This window comes from Sorex fumeus, unplaced genomic scaffold, assembly GCF_029834395.1.
Source record: "Sorex fumeus unplaced genomic scaffold, SorFum_2.1 ptg000019l, whole genome shotgun sequence".
Taxonomy (NCBI): Eukaryota; Metazoa; Chordata; class Mammalia; order Eulipotyphla; family Soricidae; genus Sorex; species Sorex fumeus.
The window spans coordinates 38,071,255-38,088,943 of NW_026606076.1; the positions used below are offsets into that span (position 1 = coordinate 38,071,255).

Here is a 17,689-nt window from a genome sequence, read left to right on the forward strand (position 1 = left end):
GAGAGGATCAGGCACATGGCCCGAGTCCAGTTCCATCCCGGCACCTCACAGGGCCCCCCAGCAGAGTCAGGGATGATCCCTGAGCACCCCCAGCTGTGGTGCCGACTCTCTGCCCCCTCCTTCAGAATCACTGGTATGACTTAAATACTCAAAAGCCAGAAGGATTTTTACTCTGGTAAAATACACGGAACATGAAACCCGCCATCCGCAGGGCCGTGACCTTCACACAAGCAGCCAAGATCAGAACTGAGGCAGCAAGCCTTGGGGGAAACTGAGGCAGAAGCCAGAGCAGCCGTTGGGCACAGACATTAGCCAGCATGAGAATTTCATGGGCAGCTTCCCACACCCCAGTGTCCTCGGAATCCAAGGGGTCCCCCCTTTGAAACTGGACAGGGAGATGCCCCAAATTCTGGGCAGGGCGCTGGCCTGTGCAGGGGGGCAGGGGGAGTTCAGACCCCACTGGGAAGAATGAGGAAGGCGAACTATCCGGACTGTTGCAGTAAGCACATCCCGTGTCTCCTTACGAAGGCCCCCACATTCTGAGCCCCCCAAAGTCCACGGACGGCGGCCTGTCCTGCTCACTCCAGCATCGGGGTCTCCCAACTGGAGATGCGGCGGGCGGCAGAGCTGAACTGGGCCTGAGGTGCACCCCGAGGTCACACGGGGCTCGGGCAGACACAGTGGGGACCCGGAGCAGAAGCAGATTCTCGCTGTCCCTCGGTCCCTCTCGGGGGCAGCTACTGTACCAGGCGGTACGTGATGTACCTGCCGGCGGTCTCGCTGGGCCGGATGATCTTCACCACCTGGGACAAACATGTACCCTGAGTCTTGATGCCCACCTTGGGGGGCCTTGGGGACCCCCGCACCCTGGCCCCACACTGCAGGGCTTGTCTGCCCCACTGGGGAAAACGGGGGTAGGGTGGGGGCTTCTTACCTGGCCCCGCTTTATGCCGAAGTAGCGTGCCACGGGGTCCCCGGCTTGGATTCTGGGCAGTTGGTTCTCACGGAGCTTACTGGGGTGCTGGTCAGGAAAAGGCCTCGAGCTAGAGGGCAGGGGGCCTCTGGGGGTGCAAGACGGGAGGAGGGGACAGGGATGTGGGATACGGGTGGGGGATCTGGGTGCGGGACGGCGGGGGGGGGGGGGGTGCAGCACAAAGGATACTACCGGGCCAGCAGCTCCGTCACCTCCTCCTTGGTCATGACCACGTGCTCTGGGACCAGCTGCCAAGAGGACACCCGCTGTGCTCCCGGAACCCCACAAGGAAGGGGGTGCAGCCACCCACCAGGCGGGAGCAGGGGAGTGTCGCTGAACCCGGGGGAGAACCCAGGGGCAACCCCGCATCCCACATGCTCTGTGGGCCTGGAACCGCCCGTGGAGCCCCCCTCCCCAGGGCACCACCTGGGGGGCTTGGCTCTGCTCCCCGCAGCGCCCCCATCGCTGCACCCCAGACCCACCTCGTGCTCCGTGATGTTGATGAGTAGCTCTTGCTGCAGGAACTGCTCCAGGATGTACTTGGGGGCCATGTCGACCAGGGACTGCGGAGACACACGCGTCAGTCCCCCGGACCCCACGCCCCCAGGACTGCCAGAGACAAGCCTGCGTCAGACCCCCGCGTCCCTGGTCCCCCACCCGGTCCCGCACCTGCAGCCCTGGCCGGGGGCGAGTCAGGGAGCTGCACCCCTTCCCGGCCTCCCCCATGGAGAGCCCCCCCTTTCCACAGGCCAGAGTGGGGGGAGCCTGGCTGGGCCTGGGGGCTCGCGAGGGCCCAGTCACCGAGAGGGGCAGCAGGTCGTGAGGGGTGGGGGTGGGGCCTGGCGAGGAGGGCGGGCACCTGCTTGGCGGAGGGCGTCATGCCCTGCTGCACCACGATGAGGGCGCGGGTGATGTTCTCCTCCTGCATGCGCTGGCAGTAGACCTTGATGGTCTTGATGCCCACCTTGGGCTCCTCTGCGGGCACACGGGGGAGGCTCAGCTTGGGAACGGGGCAGCTGGAGGAGCTCGGAGAGCCCTGGGCTGGGCGCCCCGGACCCCGCAGCTCTGACACCCCTGCCACCCCCACGTGGACTCCGAACGGGCCTGACCCGGGCAGCTGCCCTAGCGCTGGGCAGACCCCAGGAGTGATGGCCTGGGGCAAGGTCCCAGCAGAACGTGGGGGGCGGGGCGCAGAGGGCGGGGCTGCGCTACTTGCTCTCCCCCAGTTTGTTCTGGGGCCACACCCGGGGGTGCTCAGGGATCACTCCCAGAGGGCTCGGTGGACCCTCCGGGGTGCTGGGACTTGAACCCAGGTGGGCAAGTGCAGAGCAAGTGGCCGCCCCGCTGGCCTGTCACTGAGGCTTGGAGGCCACACGCAGCTCATCACTCAGGAACCACATGCCCCGGCCCCTCACCCTGGTGTGATCCTCGGCACCGCAGGGTCCCCCAGGCAACACGTGAGCAGCCCTGAAGCACTGCTGCGTGTACCACCCCGCCCCCCGAGAGCGCCAGGAGGCCAGGGCGGGCCTGAGCTCGCCGATGGGGCCTGCAGAGTGCACCTGCCTCACCCCTGCGCCAGGGACGGGAGTCGATGAACGACATATTTCCTGTAGCCAGCGGGGGTGGGGGGTGGGTGGGGGTGTGTGTGTCTGTCTGGTCTATTCCCGTTGCTCTCCCATCCTCCCTCTGCTGTCAGGGGCAGTGATACCCCAGACCCCCCGCAGAGACCAGAGAGCACAGTGGACTCTGGCCAGGGCTTGGTCAGCGTGGGGGTCCCTCGTTTCCCTGTTTATGTTTTGAGTCAGCCACGCTCTGTTGCTTGGGGGGCTCCATGAAGTGCTCCGACCCTTTGACCTGTGTCTCTGCCCTCCGGGACCTTGTTCATGATGCAGGGTTGGGCGGCTGTCGGGGGGACTCAAGTGCAGGGCAGCCCCCCGCCCCCCACACTCTCTCTCCAATCCCACGAGGACCTTTCCATAAAACCACCACAGGGTCCGGCCGGAGCGACAGTCCAGCAGGGAGGGCGCTGGCTGTGCACATCATCAATCCGGGTTCGCTTCCCCACACCTTACAGGGTCCCCCAGGCACCGCGAGAAGCGACTCTTGAGCACAGAGCCAGGAGCAACCCCAGAGCATCGCTGGGTGTGGCACCAAAACCAAAGGACACACGGGCTATCCGTGTCCCTGCCGTGCCGGTGACAGCCGGTCCCCAGGCCCGTCCCTTTGCGGCTGTGGGGAGCAGGCACGGACTTAGGGGTCCAGAGCGCTGGGACACCCCTGAGGAGTTTGGCCCCCTCAGAGGAGCTCTGGGAGGAGCCGGCTTGGACCCCCCAGAAAGAGAGTGTCGCCCACGAGAAGGGGGGCCGGCAGGGCGACTGGCAGAGTGGCCCAGGCGAGGAACAGGGCAGGGGACCCAGAAAAGGCACTGGCAGGGGGGGGTCGGGGTCAATCGTATCCAAGAGCAGGACAGAAAAGGTGAGCGTCCCTGGGCTGGCCGGTTCGGGGTGCGGACTGGGGGGCCTCACCGGGGAAGAAGACGAACATCTGGTCGGTGGGGTCGTCATTGTGGGCCACCAGCACGGTGAGGTCCGTGCGCCGCGGCCGCCCCTCGCTCGGCTTGTCCCCGAACTGCGCCTTGAATTCATCCAGCGTCTGGTCCAGCTCGTCCTGGGTCACCAGGTAGCCCCGGTCATGACACAGCTGCAGGAAGGAGCCGGGGGACAAAGACGGGGCACACTCTGAGCCCGCCCGCTCCCCGACATCCAGGACCAGCTGGACTGGGGAAGAGGACATGGCAGGCACCAAACTGGGGCTCCCTGCGCCCCACCCCCCATCGTCTACTCTCTCCGGAGCCACCCACCCCCCTTCCCCACTGGGCAAGTGGGGAACCCTGTCAGCTGAAGCCCCCCACCGTTCAGGCCCTTGCTAGGCACAAAGGGTTAAGCCAGGCGGAGGGGGCCGAGAGGGATCCCAGCAGCTAAGGCTCTTGCCTTGCACCCCATGTGGTCCGAGTCCCGCCAGGAGAGTACCCCCACCCCGCAAGACCTGAAGCAGGAGAGAGGTGGCGCAGGCGGTAGGGCCCTTGTTTGCATGGGACCGACCCAGGTTCCTCTCCGGGCACCATAAGGTCCCAGAGTCTGCGAGCAGTGACCGCCTGAGTGCAGAGCGGGGAGGAAGCCTGAGCATCACTGGGTCACTGTGGCTGTCACTGTCCTCCCGTTGTTCATCCATTTGCTCGGGCAGGCCCAGTAACACTGTGAGTCTTGTTACTGTGTTTGGCATATCCAATACGTCGCGGGAAGCTTGCCAGGCTCTCCGAGAGGGGCGGAGGAATCGAACCCAGGTCGGCCGCATGCAAGGCAAAAGCCCCACCGCTGTGCTATCTCTCCAGCCCGCATCACTGAGTATGGTAAAAAATAAATACAGAGGGGCTGGAGCGATAGCACAGCGGGGAGGGCATTTGCCTTGCACGCGGCCGACCCGGGTTCGATTCCCAGCATCCCATATGGTCCCCTGAGCACCGCCAGGAGTAACTCCTGAGTGCAGAGCCAGGAGTAACCCCTGTGCATCGCCGGGTGTGACCCGAAAAGCAAAAAAAAGAAATACATAAAAGAAATGCCCACTCCCCCAAAAACGTTTGTCCCTTGGAAGACATGTCATAATAGTTTCTTTCTTTCTCTCTTTTTTTTTGAACTTTCCGGGCCACACCCAGCGATACTCTGGGGTTACTCCTGGCAGTGCTGGGGCGGTAAGGGGGTAGCATTTGGGATGCCAGAGATCGAACTCAGGTCGGCCTCATGCAAGGCAAATGCTCTAACCACTGTACTACCTCTCCGGTCTCACATCCTGAAGTTTGTCTGCGTTAGATTAGCACAGACTGGCAGTTCGCGCGAGAACATCTCCTCCTCAATTCCTGCAACGACTCCTTGTTCCAAGAAAAAAACACTGAATGCAGAGGGCAGCCCTGAGCCCAGACTTTTTTCTCGTCTGTCTTACTTTCTGACTCCTCAGCTGAAAACAAGCTTCAGTTCCACTCTGTTCACCTGGGGCTGGGCCAGGCGGGTTTGGTCTATGGAGAGTCGATAAGCAAAGCCGTCGGGCAGAATGTGGCGGCAATGCCCGCCAAAGCAGGGCAAGAACCCTGGGAGGCTGGTAGTGGTGGTGGTGATGGTGGTGCCTGGGTCCGGGGTGTGTGGGGGTGTTGGGAGGGGGCGCCCCAAAGTGATAATACAGCCGGTAGGTAGAATGTTTGCCTTGCATGCGGCGGACCCTGGTTCGATCCCGGGATTCCATATGGTCTCCCAAGTACCACCAGGAGTGATTCCTGAGTGCAGAACCAGGAGTCACCCCTGAGCATCCCCGGGTGTGACCCAAAAAGGGAAAAAAAAAAAAGCTTCTGGGGAGGGGTGTCACTACTGATTCCCCCATTAAAACAGCTTGTAGCAGGGGCTGGAGCAATAGCACAGCGGTTAGGGCGTTTGCCTTGCACACGGCCGACCCGGGTTCGATTCTCAGCATCCCATATGGTCCCCTGAGCACCGCCAGGGGTGATTCCTGAGTGCAGAGCCAGGAGTCACCCCTGTGCATCGCTGGGTGTGACCCAAAAAGCAAAATAAAATAAATAAAAATTTTAAAAAAGCAAAAACAGCTTATAGCACCACACCAGAGAGCCCAGCGTCCCCAGAGGTCAAGAGGCAGACGACCCGGTTCCCAAACTCTCAGCTCTGAGGTTGTAAGGTAGTAAGTGTGGCCAGATACCATTTACCAAGGATAGAGGCCGGAGCAACAGTCCAGCGGGGAGGGCGTTTGCCTTGCAAGGTCCCTCGGGCTCGATCCCGGCATCCCATAGTGCCTCCGAGCACAGGAGTTAAGCCCCGAGCAACGCAAGGTGTGACCCCAAAACAAAACAAAAACAAAAAGCCGGAGCGATAGCGCAGCGAGTAGGGCGTCTGCTCCTACGCGGGCTCCTCGGGTTCGGTCCCCGGAACTCCGCGTGGTCCCCCGCGCGCCCCCAGACCCAGGACTCGGCCCCAGCACCTGAGCTGGATGTGACTCCCCCAAGAAGAGAAGAAACTATTTGAAGTTTCCCAAGAAAATCCAGCGTGGGGTTGGAGCGATCGCACAGCGGGGAGGGCGTTTGCCTCGCACGCGGCCGACCCGGGTTCGATTCCCAGCATCCCATGTGGTTCCCTGAGCACCGCCAGGAATGATTCCTGAGTGCTGAGCCAGGAGTCACCCCTGTGCATCGCTGGGTGTGACCCGAAAAGCAAAAAAAAAAAAAATGTGCAGAGAGGGGCCGGAGAGAGAGCACAGCGGGGAGGGCGTTTGCCTTGCACGCGGCCGACCCGGGTTCGATTCCCAGCATCCCATAGGTTCCCCTGAGCACCGCCAGGGGTAACTCCTGAGTGCATGAGCCAAGAGTAACCCCTGTGCATCGCCAGGTGTGACCCGAAAAGCAAAAAGAAGAAAATCCAGCGTGATCCTGTCGGGGAGGTGCGTGAGACCCCGCCCCCACGCGGTCCACGCAGCTCCCGGGGCCCCCGGTCCTCGCCAAAAGCGCGACCCCACCGCGCCCCGGCAAACGGGGCGCCCCGCGCATCGCCCACCTGCATGATGGTCTTGCGAATCTTCCACAGCCGGTACGTCTCCTCCTCGTCATCCATCGCGGCGGTGCTCGGCTCTCGGGGCCGCCGGCGCCTAGAAAGATCTCACGACCACTGCGCCTGCGCCGGGCTTTCAGGCAGGCCCCCTTCGCAGGCCCCCTCTGCGCGGGGCTGTCCTCAGCGAACGCCGGAAAAGCTGCAAACGTCTGGGGCGGCAGCGCCGAGGGCAGCCCGAGCTCGCTCCCGCGAGCGGCGGTTGGCTGCGCGCTGAGACAGGCCCCGCCCACTCCCGCGCCCACCCCGGTGTTCTCGCGTGGCTTTGGGCGCAAGGCCTCTTGGGATTTGTAGTTTCCCTTCAACACCGGCCTCCTGGTGGCTACTTAGAATTCCTGTGGGTGGGGAAACTGAGGTCTCGGCAGGGTGAGTTCTCTAGCCTCCGTGGGCAGTTGAGTCGACTGAGCGCTTTGACTTAAATATTTGTGCCTCATATTACAGGGGCCAGGGGTTCCTCTCCCTCTTTCCCATTTGTACTTTGGAAATAAAGTGTCCCCATTTAACAGGATTAGCTCAGAACGAAAGGATGTTTTTTCTTGGGAGGAGTTCGGTAGAAGGCTCGGTGCTTATCAGATGATCTCATTTCTCTTTCTGCGATCTAGTCCCAGCCCAGCCTCTGCCTGGTGATCCCGCAGCCCCTCCAAGACACTGCATGAACCCTAGACTCTGCTGGCATCCACCAGATACCAACATCCGCCCAATGGAAGCAGTAACTTGTTCAATAACATATTCCTTTGCCCCGGTTAATATTTCCTGAGCAACACACAAACAATGAACCAAAGCCTAACTCTACACTGCAGGGACAAATTAAGGGAGGAGATACTGAATGTCATCAGGCAAGTGATCAAGTATCTGAAAATCTGACGGTTGGTGGAAAAGGGTCAGAGCAGGCTGAAGGAGGTGGGAGGTTTTGGCCAGCGGAGGGGAAATAAGAGGAGGAAATCCAAAGAAGGAACAGGTAGAGTAGGGAGAAGTAGGTCAGAGGGTTTCCCGGTGGGGGTTGGGCTGGACTTTGCCCTTGAGGGCATGGAGGAGGAGACGGGGTCAGAGAGGATTAAGGAGCAGTTCCTGGGAAGCCACAAAAAGGTTGTCAGTGTTTTCTTGGGTGGCGGGGGAGGGGGGGGGGGCAGCACCGCCCAACACTCTGCCCATCCTTTTTTTTTTTTTTCTTTTTGGGTCATACCAGGCAGTGCTTAGGGAAACATATGAGATATCAGGGATCGAACCCGGGCCAGCTGTGTGCAAGGCAAATTGCCTTTCCCCCTGTACTATTGCTCTGACCCGCCCCCACCTTGTGCTTTTCTGAAATCCTATTTTTTTTTTCTTTTTGGGTCACACCCGGGGATGCACAGGGGTTACTCCTGGCTCATGCACTCAGGAATTACCCCTGGCAGTACTCAGGGGACCATATGGGATGCTGCTGGGAATCGAACCCCAGTCGTCGGCGTGCAAGGCAAACGCCCTGCCCACTGTACTATTGCTCCAGCCCCTTTCTGAAATCCTTTTAAGCATTTCCCAGGTTGGAGATAAAGAGGGTGAGGGGGGCTGGAGAGGGCAGAGATGAGGAGGGAGCAGGTGGGTGCTCAAGACTGTACCCACAGATGGGGCTGGAACGTTTGCACAGAGGGTAGGGCATTTTTGCCTTGCACGCGGCAGACCAGGGTTCAATTCCCAGCATCCCATATGGTCCTCTGAGCACTGCCAGGAGTAATTCCTGAGTGCAGAGCCAGAAGTAACCCCTGTGCATCGCTGGGTTTTACCCAAAAAGCAAAAAAAAAAAAAAAAAAAAAAAAAGACTGTACCCATAGAATGTGTAGATAATCTATCTGATGTGGGGGTGAGAGTCAGACTGGGAGGGAGAACCAGAGTGGAGTCTTCACCTGAGTTCACCAGGTGATAGATGGGGAGGAGCCTGGCCTCCCAGGAGGCCTCCCTGGATGAGGTCACTGAGCCAAGGGGAGGAGGAGGTCAGAATGGGAGATAGGAGCTGGTGGGAGGAAGGAGGGCAGGGGGCACAGTGGGACAATGAAATGTCAAGGTCCATCCTGCCTGGCAGCTCATTCCCTGCGTGCCTCAGGGTATCTCCCTCCCCCAGACCTTGCAGAACAAGTGGGAGCCGATGCCCGCTCTGTAAGGCAACTGACCCCGAGATGCAGCAAAGGGAGCAGAGAGAACACGGCAGGGATGGTTTACGTGAGACCGATCCCAGTTCGATCCCCGGCATCACTGATCTCTGAGCACTACCCCTGAGCTCTGAGCCAAGAGTACCCCCACTGTCACTGTGGGTGTGGCCCAGGCCACTCCCAAACAGGGAGAAAAGAGGAGGGTCCCCATCCCTGGTGCCAAGGGCAGGCCTCTGCAGATGCAAGGAGGGAGGCATCGACCAGCACCAGGCTAGACTCTTGCTCCAGGGAGTACTTGGACCTCAATAAGGGAGCACGAAAAATTTAAGAGGGGTTGACTGGAGTAATGTGGGGGACACCGGAGACCCAAGCCAAAGGGCAGGGGGATCTGGAGTGGCTTTTAGGCTGGGAGACAAGACAGGGAAGAGGCAGGATTTTGGGTGCTTGGAGAAGTGGAGTCCCAGGGGGGAGGCGAGGGAGGGCCCAGCAATTTTGTGTGTGTGAACAGGAAATCCCTCTGGCCCAGATATGGGAGGACCAGGGGAGACAGAGAGATAGTACAGCAGGGAAGACATTAGCCTTGCATGTGGCTGACCCGGGCTCACTCCTCAGTCATATGGTCACCCAAGCCTCACCATGAGTGACCCCCGAGAGCAGAGCCAGGAGAAAGTCCCAAACATCACTTGGTGTGACCCCAAGTCAAGAAGATGGGAGAAACCTGGAGCCTGGGGTATAGTTCCTGGTTTTGGAGACCGACCAGACTTCCACACCCCATTCTTATCTAATAGGGCCTCATGGGGTGAGGAAAAAAGGGGAAGATTGCCTTAATCTCATCCCCACTCCCACCCACGCAAGGGGCGTCACCCTGAACTGTTGTTTTTCTGCCCCCGCCCCCCCCCCCCCCCCCCGAAATAGTCATCTGGGCGGCTCCCTTGTGACCATGTCACGATGCTGGATCCTCACGGGGGCAAAACAGCTGAGCTGTGCTACCGCGGAGCAGGGAGGGGAACGCAGGTTCTGGGGTGGGGGGGACCCCACTGAGACGAGGCCGTAGGGAGAAGCAGCACCAACCAACCGCCCTGGTACAATTAGGGAATGGAGCAACCGGCGTGGGCTCCTTGCTCCATATCCAAGGCGGACCCGGGCACCAGGCTCTGCAGAACTGAACTGGTGGGTGGGGGCTCTGAAGGGCAAGACACGGGCATTGTTGGCCGGGGGCAGGGGTCAGCCCCCGTGGAATCCCGTGAGTCAGTTCCCAGGAATGAGGCGGGGCTGGGCTCCAACTGCCTAATACTCGTGTCCAGAGCACAGTCTGGGGCAAAGTGCCTGAGCGCTGAAGTCGTGCGCTTTGCCTCTTGGGGCTAGGTGGGAGAAGCCCCTCGGGTTTAGGTGTTTTTCTTTGGAAACGCCGGGCCCAGCGCCCTGGTGGGACGGAGTCACGGTTTACACGTTAAACGTTTCCATACCCATCCCTGCCTTGCCAGCTCTGGGGACGCGCAGGCCACCGCGCGCTAACTGGTGGCAACTAACTGCGGTCTGCACCCAGGGGTGGTGGGGGGCGGAGGAGGGGACGTCTTCCAAGGACACCCGCGACCCGGCACCGTGTCTCGCTGAGGCGCCCCTTAGAGCGCCGCTGCCAACCCGAGTGAACATTAAGGGCCCAGCGTCCAAACCCAGCCTGGGGAACTGGATTTGTTCCCATCCCAACTTTATTGAGGTGCCCAAGGAAATCACGCCCCCCTCCCGCTTGTCGTAAGCTAGCGTGACTTTCCGCGCCTCCGCGCCCCGCCCCCCACGCGATGACCGGTCATCGCCTCGAGTTATCCCGCAACTTGCAACCCCCGTCTAACTGTCCCGGATCTCACGGTAGGGGACAGTGGCCGGCTGGCCGCCAGCGCGCATGCGCACTCCCTCTCGACAACAAAGCCACGGGACGGCCCCGCCCCGGCCCCGCCCCTATAGCCTCCCATTGGCTGCCGCCGGTACGTCTAACAAGCGCCCGGGAGGCTGACCAATGAGAGCAGAGGTGGGCGTGGTCGAGGGCGGGGAGGAGCGGCTCGCCGGCGCTCGTCCATTGGCCGGCTCGGAGAGGGGAGGAGCCGCTGCTCCGGGTACCCCCCGCAGCCGCCGCGATGAGTTTCAGCCGTTTCTGCCGCTTGCTGAAGCCGGCGCTGCTGTGCGGAGCTTTGACCGTGCCCGGCCTGGCCAGCACCATGGTGAGTGCGACGCCGGGTCGGGCCGGGGCCGTTGGGCGCGCGGGAAAGGTCGCACGCGATGAGCGGTGCGCGCTCGGGGCCCCCCGCCCCCCCTCCGCTGCCGTCGGGGTCAGCGTTGGGGAGGGACGGGGGGGGGTGGGCGCGCGACTCCGGGAAGCGCGGAGCTAAGGGGGTTGGGCGATGGGGGAGGGGGCCCTCGGGTGGGCCGCCTCGGGGCAGCTGGATGGCGCCCTTTGCCCTCGGCTTCCCCGATGGGGGGGGGCGCTGGACACCGGGGTCACGCGCCGCGGGGCGTCCCCGCCCCTCCCCCGCCCAGTGCGCCCCGGTGCGCTCTGCTCTGTGCGGTGGCGTCACAGAGGGCGGCCTGGGCGCCCGGGTGACGGGCCCCCTGGCAACCCGGGAGCCGCGCGCGGGTGGGCAGAAACAGGGCCGGAGACGGGCGGGCATGTCCCGCGAAGCCGCGGGCTCCCGGGGGTGCGGCGGGAGGTCCCGCCGCCGCCGCCGGTCGCCGAGCAGGAGGCAGCGGCAGCGGCGGCGGCGGCGGCGGCGAAGAGGTTGCGGGCAGCGGAAGGGCCCAGTGCGCCGGCGCAGGACAGCTCGCGGCGGGCAGGAGCCGTATCGGGACAGCTCGGGGTCGTCGCAGCAGTCCGAGGCAGGCCGAGCCGCCCCGTGGGGCGCCTGGCCGGCCCGGAACCCGCGCGGGATCCCGCTTGCTTTCTCCGATGCCTCCCCGCCTCCACTCCGTGCGCCCAGGGACGCAGTGGGGGCGTGTGTCCATGAGGCGTGCTGCGCGCCCGTCCTGTCTAGGGATCCCGCCGGGCTGGGCTGGTGCCCTCCCCCCCACCCCGCATCCCTTCCTCCCGAGGTCTCAGCATCCCCTTTTGCTTGCAGTGCGCGTCCCGAGATGACTGGCGCTGTGCTACCTCCATGCACGAATTCTCAGCCAAGGACATAGACGGGCGCATGGTGAATCTGGACAAGTACCGGTGCGCGGACCTTGGGGGCTGGCTTGGGGGCGCGGCTGTCGCCGTGGGTGGGCGGGCGGGCTGCCCGGCAGGACCTAGCCTGAGCCCCTCACTCCGGCTTCCAGGGGCTACGTGTGCATCGTCACCAACGTGGCCTCGCAATGAGGCAAGACCGAAGTAAACTACACTCAGCTTGTCGACCTGCACGCCCGGTATGCTGAGTGCGGTTTACGGATCCTGGCCTTTCCTTGCAACCAGTTTGGCAAGCAGGTGAGATTGCCCCCCCCCCACCAAAAAAAAGAACCTTGAGGTGGGCAGGACTAAGGCTGGTGAGGGCCAAGGTCCAGGTCTCTTCCTCTGGGCACCCCTCGACCCCTGCCTCCCTACCACTTTGCAGGAGCCAGGGAATAATGCAGAGATCAAGGAGTTCGCTGCAGGCTATAACGTCAAATTCGATATGTTCAGCAAGATCTGTGTAAATGGGGACGATGCCCACCCGCTGTGGAAGTGGATGAAAGCCCAGCCCAAGGGCAGGGGCATTCTGGGAAAGTGAGTGGGGGTTCCCCCCCCCCCCCCCACGGGAGGGCCAGGGGCAGGGGTGGGCTCTGATCAGCACGCCGTGCCTCACTGGCTCTGGTTTCTTTCCTAGTGCCATCAAATGGAACTTCACCAAGGTAAGGGGGCAGCGGGCTGGGGGCGGGGGCGGCTGCCCAGACTGGCCGGTGGGGTGGGGGTGGGGGACCTGTTATGGTTTTGCAGCGGCAGCAAGTGGGACCCCCTCTCCACAGTTCCTCATTGACAAGAACGGCTGTGTGGTGAAGCGCTACGGCCCCATGGAGGAGCCCCTGGTGATCGAGAAGGACTTGCCTTGCTACCTATAACTGCATCGATCTTTGCCCCCACACTGAGCCCCCCAACTGTGCCCCTCGGAGCCTTCCACCCGGCGCCCATGACGGTCTGCCTGCAAACCAGTCCGCTGGTGGGGCAGACCCGAGAACCCGGCGTGCACCCCCTTGCCGGAGGAAGGCCCCAAGGCCCAGCTCAAGGCTCGGTGCCCCCCCACCCCCGCTGCCTTCTTGGAATAAAACATACAAATTGGCCACCACCTGCTCTTCCCGGGGTAGAGGGGGGCGGCGGGGCGGAAGCATTGGGGTAGGGTCTCCTGTGGCTGGGGTTCAGGGTTCCAGAGGGCAGTCTTTACATGGAGAGAGTTTCAGGGTTCTAATCTGTAGCCCTAGTTGACCCAGGAGGAGATAATCCCTCTTTGTTGCCTGGAGCTCAGTCCTCTGCCCAGGGTGTGTGGGTGCTGGGCGTCCAGCCAGGAGGAGGCGGGATGAACTGTGAGCCAGGGCCACCTCTGGGGACTCGGGGTGCTGTTTACAGCTCCACAGGGTGGGGGAGGGTGGGCTGAGATCAGGAAGGGGGGTCTCCCCCCACAACAGCTGCTGGGGGAGGAGCCAGGCTCACCTCAAGGGTTGTAACAGCTGTCCTGTCCCCTCCTTCAGGGCAAAAGGCCCAGTTGGGGTGCAGGACTGTTTCCAGAAGGATATTGCCCAAGGGCCTTTAGTGGAACTGCTGGAAGCCGGTAGGCTGGGAGTTGGCGCCTCCACAGTGGACCCTGTGCGCCCCGCAGGGTGTGGCTGCCACGAAGTGGCCTGATTGCAGCACGGGTAGGGAACCTGCACCCTCCTTTCACGCTGCACCTGTGGCCGTTGTGGGGAAAGAGAGGCCGGGACGTAGCGAAAAGGCACATATATTTAAAAAAGATTTCTTTACATATGTACACCTGAAGTCATAAATACATAGAAATCGGGGTGCCCCACCCCCACCCCCAGCAGGCCATCCTGCCGGGGCCTGGGCAAGGCAGCTGGGTAATAATTTAGGGAGCAGAGAGCAGGGAGGGGGGATTGCATATATTACTGGGGGGGGTCGCCCCACCGAGCCCCCGACTGAAGGCGGGGCCCTGAGCACCTGGGGTTTCCTGAGTTTCCAGCCCTTGGGGTCACCCAGTCTTGTGGATTTAAGGGGACTGGGCGGAGCCCCTGCTCAGGCCTGAAGGGCAGCGGCGGGTCCCCCAGCCTTGGTCCAGGTCCCCGGGGCCCTGAGCCCGGCCCGCAGCATCACTGTCGGGGCCACTCCTACCTGACAGCAAAGGCACTGATGGGGCCTCGGGGCGCCTGGCCCCACTTCCTCAGTAGTCGCGGGGTCCTGGCCCCGCTCACCACCCGCTTCTTCGGAGGAGGGAGGCGCGGCCCGGCGGGCCCACCTGGCCCGTCCATGGGGCATGCTTGCTTGGGGGGGTCGGCCGCCCGCCCGGGCCTAGGAGTTGGGGAAGTGGGGGCTGAACTGAATGACGCTCTGGCGCTCGGGGCCCCCGCCGCCGCCCCCCTCCGCGGCGCCCCCCACGCCCAGCGGCCCGGGGGGCTCGGCGGGGGGCACGGTGTGGAGCGAGCGCAGCATGTCCTCCAGCACCTCCTTGTAGTTGATGTCGCAGACCTGGGTGACCAGCGCCGAGGGGTCCCCCAGCACGTCGGGGCCGGGCAGCCCCAGCAGCGGCGCGGCGGCGGCGGCCGGCTCCCCGGGGAGCGGCGGCGGGAAGGCGAAGGGCGTGGGTGGCGGGAAGGCCTGGGCCGGGGGGCTGTAGGTGAGGTCCAGCACCTCGCCGGGGCCGCTGGGCAGCGTGAGCGGGCGCAGGGCGGGCGGCGCCGGACAGCTCTGGCCCCGCGCGTTCTTGCGCTTCACGTCGGCGTCCATGAGGCGCAGCTCTTGCAGGACGCGGCGCACGCAGCACTCGGGGATCTTGATGCCTGTGGGGTGCGGGGTGCGGGGTGCGGGATCAGCACCCATCGCCCGCCCGCGCTGGCCACCCCCTACCCACGCCGCCGCCGCCGCCGCCGCTCACCGACTTGCTTCTTCTTGTCCTTGGTCTTGAGGCGCACGATCTGCAGGTGGCTGCTGTTGGTCACGTCGGCCATCACGGCGGCCACGCGGCCCCACACGCGCAGCAGCGCCCCGCACAGCATGTAGTGGTGCCGCAGCCGCTGGCCCTGCTGGCAGTCCTTGCCCTCCTGCACCAGGCGGCACTGCCGGTTCCTGCGGCCGGAGGGGACGCTCGAGCCAGGCTCCAAGGCGGCGTCCCCCCCTGCCCCGCCACCCTGGGTGGCCCCGGCTCGGGTCCTCCCGAGGATGAGCTCGGGGAGCCCTACCCGCGAGTCCCGGGACGGCCCCCACACTGCCCCCCACCCCCGCTGGTACCCTGCAGGGCGCTCACCACGCCATGTGGCTGCAGTGCTCCAGAGAGAAGGCGTAGATGTGCTCCCAGTGCTCCCTGGCTTCCTCTGCCGTCACCTGCGGGGGACCGCACGGCCTCGGGAGTCACGCGGACGGGCCTCCCCTGCGCCCCCCCCTCCCGCGTGCTGCCCACCGCTGCCCGCCGGGCGGGCGCACCTGGCGGAAACGGCGGCACAGGCTGTCCCAGGTCTCGGGCTGGCTCTGGCGGCCGATGTTGGGCTTGTACACGGTGAAGTGCTTGCCGCGGCTCTGCTCGGCCAGGAGGCAGCTCGGCTGGTTCCCGCGCACCTGCGCCGGGGGAGGGGCCGCGGGTGACGGGGCTGCCCGGCGCGCGCGCGCGGGACACCCCGGGCCCCACCCCCCCGCCGCTGCCTCTCTGGCTCGTGGGGCCCCCCCACCCCCTCCTGGGGGTGCGGCCCCGGAGGGCTGGGGCGCCCACCTTGTAGGAGAGGTAGAAGCCTTCACAGGCGCCAGTCAGTCCCAGGGATTTGGCGAACGCATCGTCCCATTTCAGGCCGCGGTCCACGCTGATCTGCCAGGGAACGCGCAGTCAAGGAGGGCCCCCGCCCGCCGGGAGGCGGCGTGGGGCGGGGCCTAGAGGTGGGCAGGAAGGCGGGTCCCGGGGCAGCCCGGAGGTGGGGCCAGAGGTGTGGCCTAAGTTGGCAGGACTGAGGAATTGGGCGTGGCCCAAGCTGGGTGGAGGCGTGTCCAAGGCGGGACCTAGGCGTGTGGGGAAGTATCGGGGCGTGGCCTAGATGTGGGCGTGGCCTGGCTAATAAGGAGGTGGGGCCAGAAGTTAGCCTGAGTTAGGCAGGAAGGCGTGGCCTAGAGGTGGGCGGGAAGGCGTGGCCGGGGCGTGGCCTACAGGTGGGCGGGAAGGTGGGGCCGGGGCCAAGCAGGACACACTGTTCTCAGGTAGGGCCAGCGGCCTCACCTTGTAGAAGACCACCTGGCCGTCCTGCGGGTGCCCGGGCGTCAGGAACACCTGCTGGCTCTCCTTATAGATCTCGTCGATGCCCGGAGCCAGGTCTGGGAAGAGGATGGGGGAAGGGGTGTTGGTCAGCTGGGCCTAGACTGAGGCCCCTGCTTGGCTAAGTAAGAGTCCAAGACTCCAGGTTCAGGCCTGTGTCATCCCTAGTCCTCAGGTGTACCCCAACGGTACTCCGCTGTGAGCCCAGTGCAGGAGGGGCCCATGGCGCTGAATGACAGAGGCCTTGCAACCTGGTGGCTGAGGGGGTCCCCACATGCCTGCCCCTGACGCCAGTGTGTGCCCAGACTTAGCCGTGGACTCTGGGCAGCAAGCTCTGCTTCGCCCACTCTGGCCTTAGGGGGAGCTGGGGGCGGGAGAGGCCTTCACCGTTCTTAAGGAACCCTCAGTGCCTGGCTCACGGCTGCCCACTGTTCCAAGTTTTCCTGAAAACAGGGTCCTCAGCACCCCAAGAGGGAGGCTCTATGGCCCCCGGCACACACAGGTGGGCTAGAGTCTACAGGCCCGCCTCACTAGTCACTGGGGGGACTTTCTGCACAGGCACAGCACAGCGAGTGGGCCACCCTCCCTCTGGCAGCCAGGGGTCCAGGGGCTGCCAGCCCTGCGCGCCACGCTCGGAAACCCCGTGCCTCACCCAGGATGCCCATGTCATATTTGCCCTCCTTCTTGTCTAGCTGCAGCAGGTGGTCGAATGTGTCCGAGAAGTACCGGAACAGCGCGTTCTGCTTGTGAACCTCCAGCCCCAGGATACGGTTCAGGAACTTGGTGATAGAGCAGTCTGGGGAGACCCAAAGGGGGGCTCCAGACAGCCGCTGGCCACCCAGGGCGGGTTGGGGCACTGCCTGGGATTTGTAGGGAGGGCCACCAAGGAGAGGTGAGGAGAACCCACGGGGCAGAGCCGGGGGTTCAGAAGCATGAGGGGACCCTCCTGGGGAGGCCTGGGGTCAGCCAAGGGGGGGTGAGGACCCACCTAGGACACATGGGGACCCTCTTGGGAGGCATGGGCTGGTCAAGGGCATGGGGGAGTCTGTGTGTCTGTGAGTGTGTGGGGGGGGAGACTCACCCTTTTCCACATCCAGGCCTCCAGATCGGGACTCCCGGCCCCCGATGCCCACCGAGAGCAGGCCCTGCTTCATGTCTGTGGAGGACACAGAGGCTCACACGGGTCCTCCTTGTCCCCTGGTGAGCCCGTGTGTGTGTGTGGGGGGGGGTGCTTTCAAGGCGAAAGCTGGCACCGGCACTGTGCTGGCCTCCGGAGACACCCCAACTCCTGCTCACCCTTGAAGAAGGCGGTGTCCCCTCCAGGGTAGCCTTGGGGTGGAGGCACTTTGTTCTCTGCGTGGTTCAGGATGGTGGCCAGGATACAGCTGAGTGCCCGGGCGCCGTACTGACGGAGGGAGCAGGCGGGCGTAGGTGGGGGGTCACTTGGATGCTGCCTGGGGCACCCCTGCCCAGGCCCCGCCGCACACCCAATCC

The 17,689-nt window shown here is 63.8% G+C and overlaps 3 protein-coding genes across 3 annotated transcripts in view; 1 reads left to right on the top strand and 2 right to left on the bottom strand.

Moving 5' to 3' along the window:
• Positions 1-663: 663 nt before the first annotated feature.
• Positions 664-6,679, bottom strand: POLR2E (RNA polymerase II, I and III subunit E). Its single transcript, XM_056112879.1, has 7 exons — positions 6,580-6,679; positions 3,499-3,673; positions 1,833-1,948; positions 1,456-1,536; positions 1,163-1,221; positions 935-1,013; positions 664-803 (listed from the first exon to the last, which is right to left on the bottom strand). The coding sequence occupies exons 1-7, from the start codon at positions 6,634-6,636 to the stop codon at positions 738-740; spliced, it is 633 nt and encodes a 210-aa protein (XP_055968854.1). The 5' UTR covers positions 6,637-6,679; the 3' UTR covers positions 664-737.
• A 4,136-nt stretch (positions 6,680-10,815) lies between these two features.
• GPX4 (glutathione peroxidase 4) lies at positions 10,816-13,034 on the top strand. The gene is made up of 6 exons (XM_056112805.1): positions 10,816-10,969; positions 11,861-11,955; positions 12,060-12,204; positions 12,332-12,483; positions 12,584-12,608; positions 12,723-13,034. Exons 1-6 carry the CDS (start codon positions 10,886-10,888, stop codon positions 12,813-12,815), a joined length of 594 nt encoding a protein of 197 aa, XP_055968780.1. The 5' UTR covers positions 10,816-10,885; the 3' UTR covers positions 12,816-13,034.
• Positions 13,035-13,671: 637 nt separating this feature from the next.
• The window catches only part of SBNO2 (strawberry notch homolog 2), a 37,003-nt gene continuing 32,985 nt past the window's right edge, over positions 13,672-17,689 (bottom strand). Inside the window, exons 24-32 of the mRNA XM_056112764.1 lie at positions 17,492-17,600; positions 17,277-17,351; positions 16,848-16,991; positions 16,160-16,254; positions 15,665-15,757; positions 15,382-15,513; positions 15,206-15,282; positions 14,837-15,027; positions 13,672-14,741 (exon numbers count right to left, since the gene is read on the bottom strand). Of these exons, the coding sequence (XP_055968739.1) occupies positions 14,254-14,741; positions 14,837-15,027; positions 15,206-15,282; positions 15,382-15,513; positions 15,665-15,757; positions 16,160-16,254; positions 16,848-16,991; positions 17,277-17,351; positions 17,492-17,600 (1,404 nt within the window). The 3' untranslated portion in view covers positions 13,672-14,253. The remainder of the gene's footprint in view (positions 14,742-14,836; positions 15,028-15,205; positions 15,283-15,381; positions 15,514-15,664; positions 15,758-16,159; positions 16,255-16,847; positions 16,992-17,276; positions 17,352-17,491; positions 17,601-17,689) is intronic.

What these genes read in the sequence shown, in the direction of transcription:
- POLR2E (XM_056112879.1), bottom strand. Translation starts at nt 6,636, where the DNA reads ATGGATGACGAGGAGGAGACGTACCGGCTGTGGAAGATTCGCAAGACC. An exon ending in GATGTTCGTCTTCTTCCCCG is followed by an intron (nt 1,949 to 3,498) that starts GTGAGGCCCCCC and finishes GTGTGCCCGCAG; the next exon opens with AGGAGCCCAAGGTGGGCATC. An exon ending in TCGGCATAAAGCGGGGCCAG is followed by an intron (nt 804 to 934) that starts GTAAGAAGCCCC and finishes TGTTTGTCCCAG; the next exon opens with GTGGTGAAGATCATCCGGCC.